Below are 15,397 nucleotides of genomic sequence, written 5' to 3'. Positions count from 1 at the left end.
TCATTTGATACCCATATTGAGGGGGTTAAGGAAAAATATGTAATCCGCCATTTTGTATCGGCGGCCATCTTAGATTTTTAATGTTATTGATTTTATTATATTGTATTGTCATCTAAATTAAACGTGTGTACCAAATTTCAGATCAATCTGACAACGGGAAGGTGCTTAAATTTCAATTTCTAATTTTGACCCAAATAAACAAATTCCGTACGGGTCGAACTAAATAAAACCGTTTAATAATGTAAGTCTTTGCCAATTGGCACACATATCAACATATAACAGAAAGAATGAGTTTGCTGGCATACACTGAGAGGCATTGGATATTCTAATGGGTAAGGTAAGTAACTTAAGTTTCGGAACGAACACACACACGTGTATATATATATATACACATTTGCCAAGTATCTTTTTGTCAAAAGTAGTTATATCTAATATATAAAATTCTCGTGTCACGGTGTTCGAACTTGAACTCCTCTGAAACGGCTTGACCGATTTTTACCAAATTTTATATGCGTATTCAGTAGGTCTGAGAATCGGCTACTATCTATTTTCCATAACCCTAAGTGATAAGGGTGGTCCACCCCTAAATTTTGTTTTTAATTTTTTAGACAATTTTTTGGTTTTTATTTTATTATGTTACAGCATACAAAAATACATACAAACCTAAATTTTCACCCCTCTACGATCAACCCTTATCTTACATTTGTTAATTAAAAACTTTATTTTTTTTTCAAATCAGCTAGTATATATATATATATATATATATATATATATATATATACACATTTGCCAAGTATCTTTTTGTCAAAAGTAGTTATATATTTATTAATAATATATAATATATTACCTATTTTCAAGAAAAAGGTTAAGAACCATTTACTAGATCTATAATTGTCTATCTCTTAGTTCATTTCTTTTTTTGTTCTCGCTTCTTTCTGAGGCAAGTGCGATCGAACCAATACTTATCAAAGTCAGTTAAATGTTTTTATTTATTATTGTATTATATTTATAATATGTATTAAACCTTTTTTATTATAAGTATATATGTTATATACGTATGTATGTATGTATGTATGTATGTTTATGTATATTTATGTTCATTTGTTTGTGAATATGTATTTTTTTGTACACGTGAACTACCCTTTATAAGTACTTTTATCTTTTCCTTACTATGGTTGTCTGTAAGAGATTGCCTTGTGCGATTAGACCGCCCATTGTACATTTCTGTATATTATTGTATCTGTATATTATGTATCATATCGTGTACAATAAAGAATATTAAATAAATAAATAATATCATTTGTCTCACTCCGAAAAATTTTGAATGATGTTTTGAGTCTCAAACACAAGTCTCGATTGGTCGATGTCATACTGCATTAGTTCTTCGCGACTTTTTTTTTTTTTTGCTAAAAACTCGTCTCATATCGTTTCGCAACCACCGTATTCGTTTAATTTAGCTCCGTGCGATTTCTGGCTACTCAGCAAACTCATACCAATGCGGGGACGCCGTTTTGATACGAATGAGGTGATAAGTCTAAGGCCTAGAAGGTTATACCAGAAAAAGCATTGGCAAAAGTCAGTTTTTGAATAATTAAAGAATTTACATTATACGAACAAATTCATACTGCTTTTTGAATTTTTTTTACTTTTTTTTAATACGTTGTAGACTTTTAACTCACGCATTTGTCCGAGAGATGTCGCGACTGTCGATCTCGAAGCGGTCTTCTTGCGCCAAATAGGTCATAGAGGCCTCGTACACGCCCTTACCAGGCCCCACCACTATCTGTAACGCAAATTGGTATACTTTGTTACGACAATGAACAGCAATCTGCCCCCACCCCCCTACCGAAATCCACGCCTGTGATCGACCAGTGCAGGTCAGGCATTGATGAAAGAGGGATAAGCCTTAAGAAAGAGACATGGCGTTGAAAGATTCTTCTTCCATACAATGACGACATCTAATACGAGTATATAAAATTCTCGTGTCACGGTGTTCGAACTTGAACTCCTCCGAAACGGCTTGACTGATTTTTACCAAATTTTACATGCGTATTCAGTAGGTCTGAGAATCGGCTACTATCTATTTTCCATACCCCTAAGTGATAAAGGTGGTCCACCTCTAAATTTTATTTTTAATTTTTAAGACAATTTTTTTGGTTTTTATTTTATTATGATACAGCATATAAAATACATACAAACCTAAATTTTCACCCCCCTACGATCAACCCTTATCTTACATTTGTTAATTAAAAACTTTATTTTTTTTTGCAAAACAACGTTTGCGGGATCAGCTAGTTAACGTATAATTGGTGGTTTAAAAACATGTCCCTGCAAATGGTATTCTCGTGAATGACCTTCAATCTTCTTTATCAGCCTTCATGACCTCGTCCATCTCTCTCGCACTTACCTTGTTTCGGTTGGAAAACCTAACATTGAACCTGCTAGTTAAAACGAAAGTCATACTGACGTAAGTCTTGTTAACCCTGGGAATACTCCACTTTCTATCTCCTCCTCATATCTTCTTTGATCTACTAGTTCTCGCAACTCACGTAAAACTCTCGTTTGCCAATCCTGGTAATTCTCAGAGACCTTGAAACCCATTTTTCCTGCTTCTTTTCCCACAGAACATCTCCCTCCCATCACGTTTTAAGCTGTTGTGATTCGCAAACAACTTAAGGAAATTCTTTGCCAGCCTCTTTATCATTCTATAATCCGTCTTCCCAATGTGGGACAACGCCCTACAGGGGGGCAATACTATCTACATGACACTAGTTTAGTTCTTTCGCTTTAATACAATATATATATATATATATAGCTTATTCCACGTGGTCTTAATTGACTGCAATAGTCTTAAAAAAATATTCTTCACAGCCAATCATATGGATTGTTCTAGGGACTTCAAATTATTATGATGATCAGATATTTATATATATGTATATATATATACATATATATACATATATCTATATATATAATGGGAGGCGTAAAAATATTAGAAAGGAAATTAAAGTGGGTCACGACATGAAGGTTGAAAAATACTACTCTAGAAATTTACCTTTTTCGACCCCCCCACTCCCCCTACATCTTTTCTCCCTCTCCCACTCACCTTGACCTGGTAGTTCTCTCGGCTGACGCGAACATTCGCGCCGAATCGACCGACGTATCCGTCGGCGTCGCGTGCAGAAACGAACGACAGCATGCGGCTGTTGGCACGCTGCCTCATCACCCACGCCACAGACTTCAGCGTTCGTTCAGCGCACTGCTGCCTGGCAACCCCACAATCACACGTCAACGAGGTTATATATACTTCCCACATGCAGAACAAAGTGGCAGTGGTCACACCATAGAACAGATAGCCGCTATGACCTTAAGGTTTTGTGGTGGAGACCTTGTTGAGGTCATCACCAAACGCTGGACCCCTGCAGTCTCATGTGATATATGAAAGAGAAGAATGATAATAATAAAAAATGTGAATAAATTACTAGAATTAAAAAGTCCCTGTCCCACACGAGATAGGGGAACGAGAGGTCCCCAACAGCGGGGACCATCATAAAAAAAAAGTCTCATATGAAGACGTTCATACGTTGGATTCTAATACCTGTAGGGTATTTCTCAAATGTAAAATATTCAATATTTCCTCGGATCACTTTTCATCTGAAGGTAAATATCAGTCAACAGTCAAACCGTAGAAGAACTAAAGTAACGTACCACAGCAGAGGTGCAGGTTGAAATGGCAGTTCGTACGCCACATGGGACAGTATTGTATTTTGACTGTCTTATTTTATCCATACAAGCGTTCAGTAACGAAAATGAGTCATAAGAAGGTTCCAGGTCAGCCCAGAGAGCATTGGAGGTGGCTGTCCTCAGAAATGAGATCTTCAGAAAAACTAATCTCCAACCTAGCAAGAACAATTGCTCTTCTGAAGGTGTAGTGGGCGGGGCACATCGCTTATTCAACAGATAGCCGTTGGTTTCAAAAGGTTCTTGAGTCAGTAGACGCGGCATAGGTCCCCCCCACCCCCACTAGGTAGACCAACCATATAGTCAAGGTCACGGAAAGTCGCTAGATAAGGGCAACTCAAGACTGCTCACCGTGGGAATATTTGGGATAGTCCATAACTTTACAATGGACGTATATCATCTAAAAAGAAGAAAACGCAGAAGGGGTAAGACCCCTTCAGGGGGACCGACGGCATAATTAAGATCACGGGAAATCTCTAGATGTGGGCAGAGCAAGACATCGATCTTCGCCGTCGTGGTGATCTTTGAAGGTAAATGCCACTTGTAGTGAACTTCCATCAGCTGAAAAGAATGAACAGCCATGTAGTTTACTTTACACGAGTGTTTCATTCCAATTAGGAAATACATTCTAGTTCCTTGGTGGTTGTCTATCCACGCTGCCACAGCATCCTGCAGCTGCAAGGTTCTACAAGTAGAACCAAAGTGATCACCATTTGGTTCCAGCAATAGACATTTTGATAGCACCTCTAATACTAGCACCACGTTCTTCTTTAGATATCGTAAAAGTAAACTAAATGAACGATATCCACCATCGTGACAATTTCATGGAAAATAATGCTGATCGGTCAGAGATACAAGCCCGGCCATATAACAGCCAACGGCGAAAATCGGGCAGGTGGTTAAATAAACTGACAATTCGATATTTAAACCACGAAACGGCTACAGGGACCAAGTGGAGTTAAATGACCCTATCTGAGAGTGGAAGCAAGAACCCACCACTAAAAATAACAACTACAAAAGGGGGGGGGGGGACAGTAGAAGGTATGCAAGTCACCTGACGCTCTCCGTGAGAGAATTGATGTATTTGACCAGCGCCAGCGCCGTCTTCTGATGCAAAGGGTCGTCTTCGGAGACGTTCCTCCACGCCAGGCAGGCACACCAATGGGGTTCGATGCCCGCCTCACTGCACGACCTGTTCTGTGGCACCTGAAAAAAACACAAGTTTTTCAGCTCTAAGTATTTTGCATCCTTCCATACTTTATATTATCTTTCTCTTCGTTCTTTCACTCTACAGTTCTATCTATCTTTCTCTTCCATTCCGTTCCATTTATTCATCCCCAAACACAGCAGTTATGTCTATTACTATTCATAGTTTATCACAGATTATTGTTTTTTGTTTTACTTTCTTCCACAGGTATGTATAACAGGAAATAAGAGAGATTACTTTTAAATTGATTTCAATTCGGATATATCTGTATGGCGGACAGTCCCACTACGTCGGACTGTCCTGTCCGCGGCGGCAACATGCGCGCCCTAGCGCATTGACGTAAGCCAGCAGCCTGGATCCCCGCACTCTGGGTTCGGCCGCACATCAGCGCACACGCAAGCGCGCCGCAATAAACTCTCGTTCCGACGCGCCTAGCTCTGTATAGTGGTTGTGTGAACAATAAATTAGGATCTTCTCAATAGCATTCGTTTATCTCATTTCACCACCGCATCTGTTTCATGAAAACAACACAAGATGGCAGCACTTCTTTACCGGCAATGGACGGCCATTGCGAGGCGTAGGCTTTCTCTGAAGATTGCCACCAGAAAGCCACCTGTTGAAGACCAGTCTTGCGCCGCCCGCATCCAGAGACTTTCCCTGACCTTAACTACATCGGTCTACCTAGTGGAGAGCTATCCACGACACGTCTACCTAGTGGTGAGCTATCCACGTCAGTCTACCTAGTGGTGAGCTATCCACGTCAGTCTACCTAGTGGTGAGCTATCCATCATACCATCCGAGGCTTCTGCGCTGCCTGCATCTGGCAACTTCCCGGGACCTTAACTGTCGTGGGTCCACCTACTAGTCGACCTAACCACGCCGCTCGGTCGCTTCTGCTGATGGTATTTCGTAAATATTGAATTTACAAAAGCCATAAATTAATAAAGAGAAAGAATTGAAGAAAAGTGAAAAAGATGGGAAAATAATAGTAGAGAAAGAATGTCAGGGAAAGTCGAGAAGAGAAAGAATAAAAGGGAACAACTAGAACAGACCGAAGGGAAAGATAAGGAAAGGAAAGGAAAGAGGAGTGTGGATAGTCGGAATGGGGAAAGGAAGAGAAATAATGAAATGGTTTTAAGCAGGTGGTTTTTACTAGAAAGAAAAAGGGGTAGGGAAAGTGGGAAAAGTTGAGAAGGAAGAAGAAAAAATAAAGAGAACAGAGAAAGGGGATAGAGAAGGAAAATAAGAGAAAGTGAATTCAAGGAGGTAGAAAACCAAGCTGTAAACCCCAGAATTGTTCAATATAGGCATATAAGCGATATTTAAGGTTTTAGTGCAAGAGAAGGCCCTTACCGGCTCCAGAAGAGTAAGTCCTCGTGTGAAGTCAGCTCCGGTGACCTTGTACGTGTTCCAGAGGTGCCGCATGTTGAGCGCGTCGGTGATAGTGGCGTAGATATCGTGCGGTGTCGTGAGCGCGTGAACGTTGCGTTGGAGAGCCGCGTGGGCGTCGGGGCGCTCGCGTCGCAGCCGCTCTGGCAGCACCAGCGCCATCAGCGGCAACCGCTCCTCCAGCTTTCCCTGCAGGGTGTCTCGAACCTTCGCGTACCTGGCAGGTACATGGATCATGACATCATTCATACAGGTCAAAACGTCATAATCCTGTAGCATAAACGTACAAAGAGCACCGCCCCTCTCTTTAAGGTTTTCCTCGGTCTCTGGCCTTCAATCTTGAACTTTTCATTCATTCATCTGAGCCTATATACCGCCCACTGCATGGCATAGGCCGCCCCTAAATATCGTCACGATGACTGGTGTTGGGCTGCCCACATCTAGCTACCTCCCGCGACCTTGACCATGTCGGTCTACCTAGTAAGGGGGTTTACCCACGCCGCGTCTACCTGCTCGTGGTCAACACTCTTAACTCATAGTTTCATAGTGAATTTTCTATAAACATACAATAAACGCAAAAGGTCGAGTAATTAATCAACACACCTGGGCCCGTGATCTCCCATCACCATAAGCAGCGTGTCCTCCATGTGCCCAGCACTCCGGAATCCTCGGAGGAATTCCACCAAGTTGTCATCGGCGGTGGAGATCATGTTGAAGTCGTCGTGGGTGATGTCCGCGATGAAGGTGAAGCAGAAACGTTTGCCATCAAGCTTCAGAAACTGTCGAAGGTGACATTATTGTTAATAATGATTTCTTTGGAAATAACTAACCTAACAGCAAATCTGAGTACACTTTATAACATGAGATTATATTGGTACAGAATGTTTTTGCACCATTTTGGGGCCTATTCAACTCTACCATGGATAAAAAGGTTCTTTATTTACATTTTTCTATTTTATATTATTTTAATTCATTTCTATACCTATCTTTCGTCCTTCACAATATCTTCCTTTCCATACTTTCCTTCCATACATCACCTCACTTCCTTCACCCTACCTCCAGAGTTCAACAATTTTATCATTTTTAACATTTGTTTAACAATTTATTTACTCTTATAGGTATTTATTCTATTTTTGCTATTTTATTATTTTCATTATTCTTGTTCTTTTTATTATATTACCTTTTTGCAGAACTCAAAAAGGTCGATACAGGATGTTTGGAAGTAGGCATAAACAATAAATAAAGCGAAAATTCTGGTACGAGTATATGTTACATTAATTTATTTTTTCTATTGTAATGCGACAGTTATATAGTAAACAATAATTATTTTTAATATGTAGTAATCCGTTACTTTATTTATTATATATGAAACCATTGTTTTTTGGATAGGGTGTACCAAAAATGAATCGATTGCAAATCAGCTATACAAACACCACTTAGAATATTCTACACCTATAACCGATCACCCTGTAGATAAATATAATGATACTTATAAAATTAATTGCACTAAAAAATATTCTAAATTACCCCCTATTGTGCCTTGCCCTCCAAAATCGTTGTTTACATTTATATAATCGTATCAAAAATTGTAAAAACTATTTTAAAACATAGTGCAACAAATTGTTTAACTGTGATAATATATGCAAAATACTGTGACCTTGGAATGTAGAAAAAGAAGATGCAAGAAAAAAGATTTGCAAGCGAAGAATGTCAGATCATGTGAAGCGTAAAAAGAATAAATAAGAGAGAAGGAAGAAAGAGAATCTTTTCAGCCGATGGACGCCCACTGCAAGGCATATACCTTCCACAAAGATCATCACGATGACCAGTCTTGCGCTGCTCGCATCCAGAGACTTTTCCTGAACTTAATTACGTCAGCCTACCTAGTGGGTAGCTATCCACCCTACGTCTACCTAGTGGTGAGCTATCCACATCAGTCTACCTAGCGGTGAGCTATCCACGTCAGTCTACCTAGTGGTGAGCTATCCACATCAGTCTACCTAGTGGTGAACTATCCACATCAGTCTACCTAGCGGTGAGCTATCCACGTCAGTCTACCTAGTGGTGAGCTATCCACGCCACGTCTACCTAGTGGTGAGCTATCCACGTCAGTCTACCTAGTGGTGAGCTATCCACGTCAGTCTACCTAGTGGTGAGCTATCCACGTCAGTCTACCTAGTGGTGAGCTATCCACGTCAGTCTACCTAGTGGTGAGCTATCCACGTCAGTCTACCTAGTGGTGAGCTATCCACGTCAGTCTACCTAGTGGTGAGCTGTCCACATCAGTCTACCGACTCGTGGTCGCCGCTAGAGAACCTATCGGCCCCAACGACCATCAGAGGCTTGTAATTATTCATCTAAATGAAAGAGAATGTAGCAGAGTAAACAAGGGCCTCTAAAAAAAATTGAACTCACCTGATCAGTAATGTTTAACATAAGTTTATGTTGGGGCGTGTCGCCGACGCAGTATTTGTTATTCGATCCCACATTCCACCACTTCTTGCCACTGCTCGACTCCTCCAGGAAGAAGGAGCGAAGATAGTGATCAGCGGGCTGACGCTTGAAGCCGTTGAAACGGTACTGGAACGTGCCGATCCAAGGCATATCTTCGAAGTATGCTGTTCGATACCTGAAGTGTAATGTCACCAGTCTGCTAAGCATAGGCCTCCCCCAAATATGTCTTTAGGGGGGGATATACCATATTCACCACACTTGAAAGGAGGCGAGTTGGCGGTCATATCATGGTATTGTTGTAGAAAGAGGACGCCGCTGCGCGATGCCGGATATTGCTTTGCCAACGGCAAGTTCCAGCGGCCTTAACTATATCAACGGTACTACTAGTGGGAGGGGAGCATACCAACGCCGCCCCTACCGGGCTGGTGATCGCCAGTCGAAAAACTTTCGCGACATCACCAGGATACACGATTAACAGGCGGTGAGCTAACACCACATCACCGACCATGATCATGTCACATCACTGACAGAATTTAAATACGCGCTAGAATGATTTAAAACCAAGCGTTATGACCATAGGGGTCAGCAATAACAAACGCTTACAGAAATCGACATTTTCGCTGTGATAGACTCCCACTCTGCAAGGTACGGGTCTCTCCCAAAGATATATGGGGAAGGCCCAGGTTTATATCAAAATCGCCACACTTGGCAGGCGGGTTGGCGATTGCAGTGTGGTATTATGGTCCGCAGAGGACGCTGCTGCCCATCCTCTGGAAACTTGTTTGTGAGCTGTTTCAATAATTACTGCACAAAGTATCTCAAGTCTCATTCCTCTACCACTGAGCTACCACAGCTCAGTTTTTACATATATGTTTATACATATATTGTGTTTGTATGGTAGACTTACCCGTCTTCTTTGAGTTTGTAGAATATAAAAGGCATGGAGTCGAAGGTGCCGTTGTTATTCATCTTTTTCCTCACATCCGGAAGCTCCAGTTCAGTTTTTCCAGTGAGGATCGGGAACAGAGCAGCTGGTGTACCATCACCAACAATATTGTACCTGAAATTATCACAAACACCGCTTAAGAATCTCCATATATAACAGGATGATATTGGTAATACGTGTAAAAGTTTTAAGTGCTAAATGTTTAGGTCATTTGCTGACAATTAATATGTGGTACACCCTGTATAAAAATCAATATATAATAATATTTAATAGAACTAAATTTATTATCAGTTACAATAAATGGACTTATCATGATTCAAAGGGACCAGCCAAATAAAACTTTGAGCATATGGATCCAGGACCAGGAAGATGTCTCCCGTAATCACGTTGGACATGGCAAAACGTGACACTTCCAAGACGTGGTCACTTACGACGGGCCTCATAACAAGGATCTAGTTCACCCAGAGTGCAATGGAGAGGGCTATACTCGGAGTTCCATTGCGAGATCGTATTAAAAATGAGGAGATCCAAAGAATCCAGATCATGATCTAGCTCGAAGAATTGCTCATGGAACCGATGGCCGTTGGTCGAGTGGCGAATGCTGGTAGACGCGGCGTGAGTGTGCCCTCCAATAGGTGGAACGTCAACATAGGGAAGTCGGCAGAACAGAATCCGTTATCGAGGTGATATTTGAGGATCTATACAGTGGACATTTATAGCCCGAAAAGAAAAAATATGGCAAACAGAGCTGCAGAACTCCGTTCTGAGTGGAAAATAATGAACCCCTTTCAATTGCTCCCCTCTAGCACTCTTTCCTCCCCTCTCCACCAGTCATACGCCGCCCACTACCAGCGACTTCACGTGGCATAAGTTGTTGGTCCATATGTGGGGGATAGGGTGGAGGGGAGCATACCAACGCCTCATCTACCGGGCTCATCGTCACAACTCGAGAACCTTCAAAGTATGCTGTTCAGTATCTGAATTGTCAGCCGCTGGACGCCCATAGTGAGCACCTTCCAATTGCTCCCCTTTAGAACAACTCTGACATCTATATCAATAGAAATTCTTTAAGATACGTGACATTTGAAATAGTTGGGCCGAACTTGACGATCAGCCGAGTACATGATACTTCAATTCCACACGAATGTTAGAGAAACATGCAGGCTTATTCCATAATGATTATTCTAATAGTAACATTACTCCATCTAGCATATGACAAGGCATAGGCCTTCTCCAAAGATTTCCAAGAGGACCTGTAATGTGCCGCCCACTTCCAGCGACTTTACGCAGCATAGCCTATATTGTTGGTCCATATGTGGGGGGATAAGGTGGAGAGGAGGGGGAGGGGAGGGGATGGGAGGGGAGAGGTATCTACCGGGCTCATCGTCACAACTCAAGAACCTTTCGGCCCCGTTGAAACGTACTGACTTCAAGGCACGCTGTTCAGTATCTGAATTGTCAGCCGATGGACGCCCACTACAAAGGATAGGCCCCCACCAAAGATCGCCACTATGACAGGTCCTGCTGCCACTGTCCAGGGACTTTCCGTCATCATAACTGAGTAATCAATCTACCTAGGCTGGCGCCAACTCACACTGCGCCTACTGGCTTGTATTCGGAGAACATTTCCCACCAGCTATGGCACGAGTGATATGCCCGCTGCCATTTCAGACAATCAATACTTCTAGATACATACGCAAAACTCTTAGCATATCTCTCTTCATTGTTCTCTGACCAAGTCTAGGAGTCGTGAAGATGTTTCGGAACTTCCCGAACGCTGCTCATCCGGGTTGGATTCTAACATTTTAAGCCTTATATACACTCTGTCTCCTCATTTTAATTTAGAGATATTTTTTGAAATTAACCTAAAATATAGGTCAGAATTATAATACTTAATGTGGATAAAAGAATACATTACCCCTCGAGTATGGTTGCATCGAATTCGTCTAAAAGAACCCGATAGCTCTTCGGCATACGTCGCACGAAACCATTGTGGGATGTGGAGTCGAATCCCAGAATCAAAACGTTCAGTGTGTTCTCCCTTCCCGGCGGGGGTGGTGGTGTGTGGACAGTATTCCGGAAACCCACGCTGTGACCCTTCCATTTCGAAGGGAGTATGCTGGAATAAAATTTATACAAAAATAAAGGGCACAAATAGATTATGACTCAATATACAGGATGTTGAGCTATACTCGGAGATTCGCTGCAATATCGAATCACATATTAGATCCGCAGAATAAAATCACTGACATAGCTTGAAGGACTGGTCGTATAAACTGGCAGTAGGCATGCACGTCGCTCGTGCAACAGATGGCCGTTGAAAGGTTCTAGATTGGCGACCACAAGCCGGTAGACGCCCTCTAGGTAGACGCCCTCTAGGTAGACCCCCATCTAGGTAGACTCCCTCTAGGTAGACCCCTGTAGGTAGACTCCCTCTAGGTAGACTCCCTTTAGGTAGACCCCTGTAGGTAGACTCCCTCTGGTTAGACCCCGTCTAGGTGGACCCCCTCTAGGTGGACCGATGACATAGTTAAGGTCACGGGAAGTAGTTGGATACAGGCAGCGCAAGACTGATTATCGCAGCGATTTTTTAGGGGTGGTATATGCCCTATAATTTCTATATTTATTATTTTTATTTCATTTTTTTCGTTGTTATTATTTTACATACTTTTATACTACCTTTATTTTTAAATTTAATTAAAGATTTAATATAGTTAAAATATTCACATAAATTCTATATCAAAGTAAATTATTTTGTTTCTATCTGTATTTCTTTTACCCTGCCTCGATTTTATTTTGTTATATTACTTCTATTATATGTTCACGCAATCTCAAGAAAATACCGCGGCTTTCGTTGTCTTTCATGAGAGAAGCGATGTTGCCACTGGTAATTCTTTCTCCCAATTCCCTTTCACAACTCTCCTCCTTCCATATAAGGGACAGCAGCCAATCCACTGTCTGGTCCACCGATGGGTCACAGATGCACCAGGACTCTTCTTGAGTTTTAACCTATGCAGATACTCAACGAGTCCCCATTACCTTGTGAACATCTAGATCAAACTGTGTTCAGCTCCACTGGGGAAAACTGTGTCGACTCGTGGTCGCCACCTTTCGGTTCCAACGTCCGTACACAGTGGTTTGTGAAGTGGAAATGGTAGCATCGCTTCCCTTTTGGAAGAGAGGGAAAGCCACCTTCCTTTCTTGCAGTTTTATTGCAGAGTGATGAGTGACGTAATTAGGCATAACAAAACCGTGTAACAAGAAGTGTGGTGAAAGATGGGAGGCGATGCGTGAATGAAATTGAGTGAATGCTATATGTTGAACGTATGCTGGATGATAGAAAACATGAAGAATGAGAGAGGGAATAATGAGAGAAATTGCGTAAGATGAAGGAGGGGACGAAGAGAGAAATTGTGAAGGATGCAAGAGGGGACGAAGAGAGGAATTGTGACGGATGAAAGAGGGAGTAAACAGAGAAATTGTAAGGGATGAAAGAGAGAACAAAAAGAGAAGTTGTGAAGGATGAAAGAGGGGACGAAGAGAGCAATTGTGAAGGATGAAATAGGGGATAAAAAGAGAAATTGTAAAAGATAAAAGAGTAAACAAAGAGAGGAATTATGATAAAAGAGAGGATGAAGAAAGGTATTGTAACGGATGAAAAAAAGGGGGGTGAAGTTAGAAAGCTATATTCCTATCCTGATAACCAGATGGGAGTAAGAGTATTTAAAACAAAAAAGAACACGTCCAGAGATGTACTTCACCTACTGCCACTTCAGGTTAGAAATTCTCCAAGCTACATCAATGACTGAATCTTTGGTTCTTCTTCAGATCTTCTTATTTCTACTTAGTCTTCTAGAGTGACTACTATCTTATTCAATATATATTACCTGTTCACGTGATTTCCAGTGCACTTCACTTTGACGTGATCGCTATCCGTAAGCGTGTAGGCATTCCCCCCCTTCACCCTCCTCTCCGGACCTATCTTATACTCTGCGTCACTTATATATATTATATCGTTATATACACACTCCACGTCTGATGTTGTCTCCAGGATTTCGTCAATCACCCTGCACTTTGAATGCTGAAAGATAACTTGGTTATTTATTTGTGAACGTCACAGCTGATGATTCGTGGCCCCCACCAAATAAATCCCGTAAGCGCCTACCAGCCTACCGCGTGTTCAATGGTTCAATCTCAAAGAGGACCCCTCGTGCTTCTGTGAACCAGGCTTGGACCAGACCCTGATCCACCTTGTGGCCCAGTGTCCCGCATTCGGGGGACTCCGGCTCGAATTCGAGTGCCGGTCTGGCGTTAAAATCAGGGAGGAGACAATAGCCTCCCAGATAGGCGAAAAAGAAACTAGGAAAGAATTTCTCGCTTATTGCAAGAAAATAGTTAAAAACGTTATACAAAAAAATAAAAATCCAAATATACAATAAGAAATATGATAAAATGTGATAAATTAAAACTCAAATGTGATATATAATGTATTATAGAAAATAAGTAAAAATGTAAAATGAAAAAATGTAAAAGGAAAAGAGGAAAGAATGAAAGATGAACAGAGCAAAAGCGTAAGAAAGTAGAAATGTAGCATGAAAGATAGATAATAGACCGAAAGAGAAAGTAAAATATGAAAGAAGAGAGAGAAAATAAAAAATCATGTGAAAAATTAAATTGCAAATAAAGTCCCTGTCCCACCATAAATAGAGGTACGATGGCCCCCAATATCGGGGGTCATTAAAAAAAAATCCCGTAAGAGCAAAACTCAAATTTTTACATAAGAAACAAAAATACCGAATCTCTTTTATAGCTTCTTTTGTATTCAACCTAGTTATAAAATCAGCAGACGACTTATCACAGAATAATGAAACTAGGCAAGAAGTTATATCTATTTCCTAGACTTTACTGTGCCAAATAAGCTGTCTGGACTATGTAAACATCTGACATAAAAAAAAGACGACAAAGAAGACTCTGTGTTTGGCACTAATCGGTGCTCCTGAAGATGCCCCGTGGAGGGGTGAAACACGTGTTGAGTGATTTGGTGGTGGCGGTTGTGTGATTCGCATTGTTTGCCGCATGCGCATTTATCAGCGGGCTGGCGGGCGGTGCACTTTATTGCACGACTACCACTGCATGTGCGGAAGTGGCTAAATATTGGTCCTTTTCTTACTTAGGATGGACTTCCGCGAGGTAACGCCTGATTCCAATTAATATCTGACATACCTTCCAAACTCAACGTAAGTACGTGGGGGACATTGGATGGTCAGAGCGTCAGCTCCGGGTCAGGCTGCGGGGGAACAGCTGCTTACCAGAGCACCAGCTCAGACTCACAGAGTCCCAGAATCGACTCTTAGATAAGTTGAACAGAATAAGACATATATTCTTGTACGACTTTTTAAAAAGAAGTCTCTGATTCACGAAACTTGACTACCCACAAGGCATATCAATAGAACCCTAGAAGACGCCAAACACAAAAGTGCAGCAAACACGCGTGACCTTGAAATTATTTATAGATTATTGTGTACGGTTCTCGGAAATTCTAACCGGGAACTATCTCGAACTTACTAGAATCTTCTCCGTAGTATAAATAGGTGTATTCCCCATGTCGACAGTCCAGTGTTGTTTTTCGAGTTATAAAATAAAGATCTACGATCAGTGAT

At 41.4% G+C, this 15,397-nt stretch overlaps 1 protein-coding gene across 4 annotated transcripts in view; it reads right to left on the bottom strand.

The window, feature by feature from the left end:
- The window catches only part of LOC137924912 (uncharacterized), a 43,774-nt gene that overhangs the window by 888 nt on the left and 27,489 nt on the right, over positions 1-15,397 (bottom strand). For 3 of the 4 annotated variants that reach the window (XM_068768305.1, XM_068768306.1, XM_068768307.1), the window contains 9 exons: positions 13,625-13,818; positions 11,656-11,856; positions 9,699-9,851; positions 8,753-8,966; positions 6,941-7,116; positions 6,302-6,554; positions 4,796-4,947; positions 3,107-3,266; positions 1,680-1,783 (listed from right to left, as the gene is read on the bottom strand). In XM_068768305.1, the coding sequence (XP_068624406.1) occupies positions 1,680-1,783; positions 3,107-3,266; positions 4,796-4,947; positions 6,302-6,554; positions 6,941-7,116; positions 8,753-8,966; positions 9,699-9,851; positions 11,656-11,856; positions 13,625-13,818 (1,607 nt within the window). Of the gene's footprint in view, positions 1-1,679; positions 1,784-3,106; positions 3,267-4,795; positions 4,948-6,301; positions 6,555-6,940; positions 7,117-8,752; positions 8,967-9,698; positions 9,852-11,655; positions 11,857-13,624; positions 13,819-15,397 lie in introns of those variants that run through there. The other variant, XM_068768308.1, reaches the window with a different exon arrangement.

Source organism: Battus philenor, unplaced genomic scaffold, assembly GCF_028537555.1.
Source record: "Battus philenor isolate CCGP_79_NKW_IND1 unplaced genomic scaffold, ilBatPhil1.0.hap1 SCAF_25, whole genome shotgun sequence".
Taxonomy (NCBI): domain Eukaryota; kingdom Metazoa; phylum Arthropoda; class Insecta; order Lepidoptera; family Papilionidae; genus Battus; species Battus philenor.
Note: the sequence above shows the minus strand (reverse complement) of the source record. Positions and strands in the feature narration are given on the sequence as shown.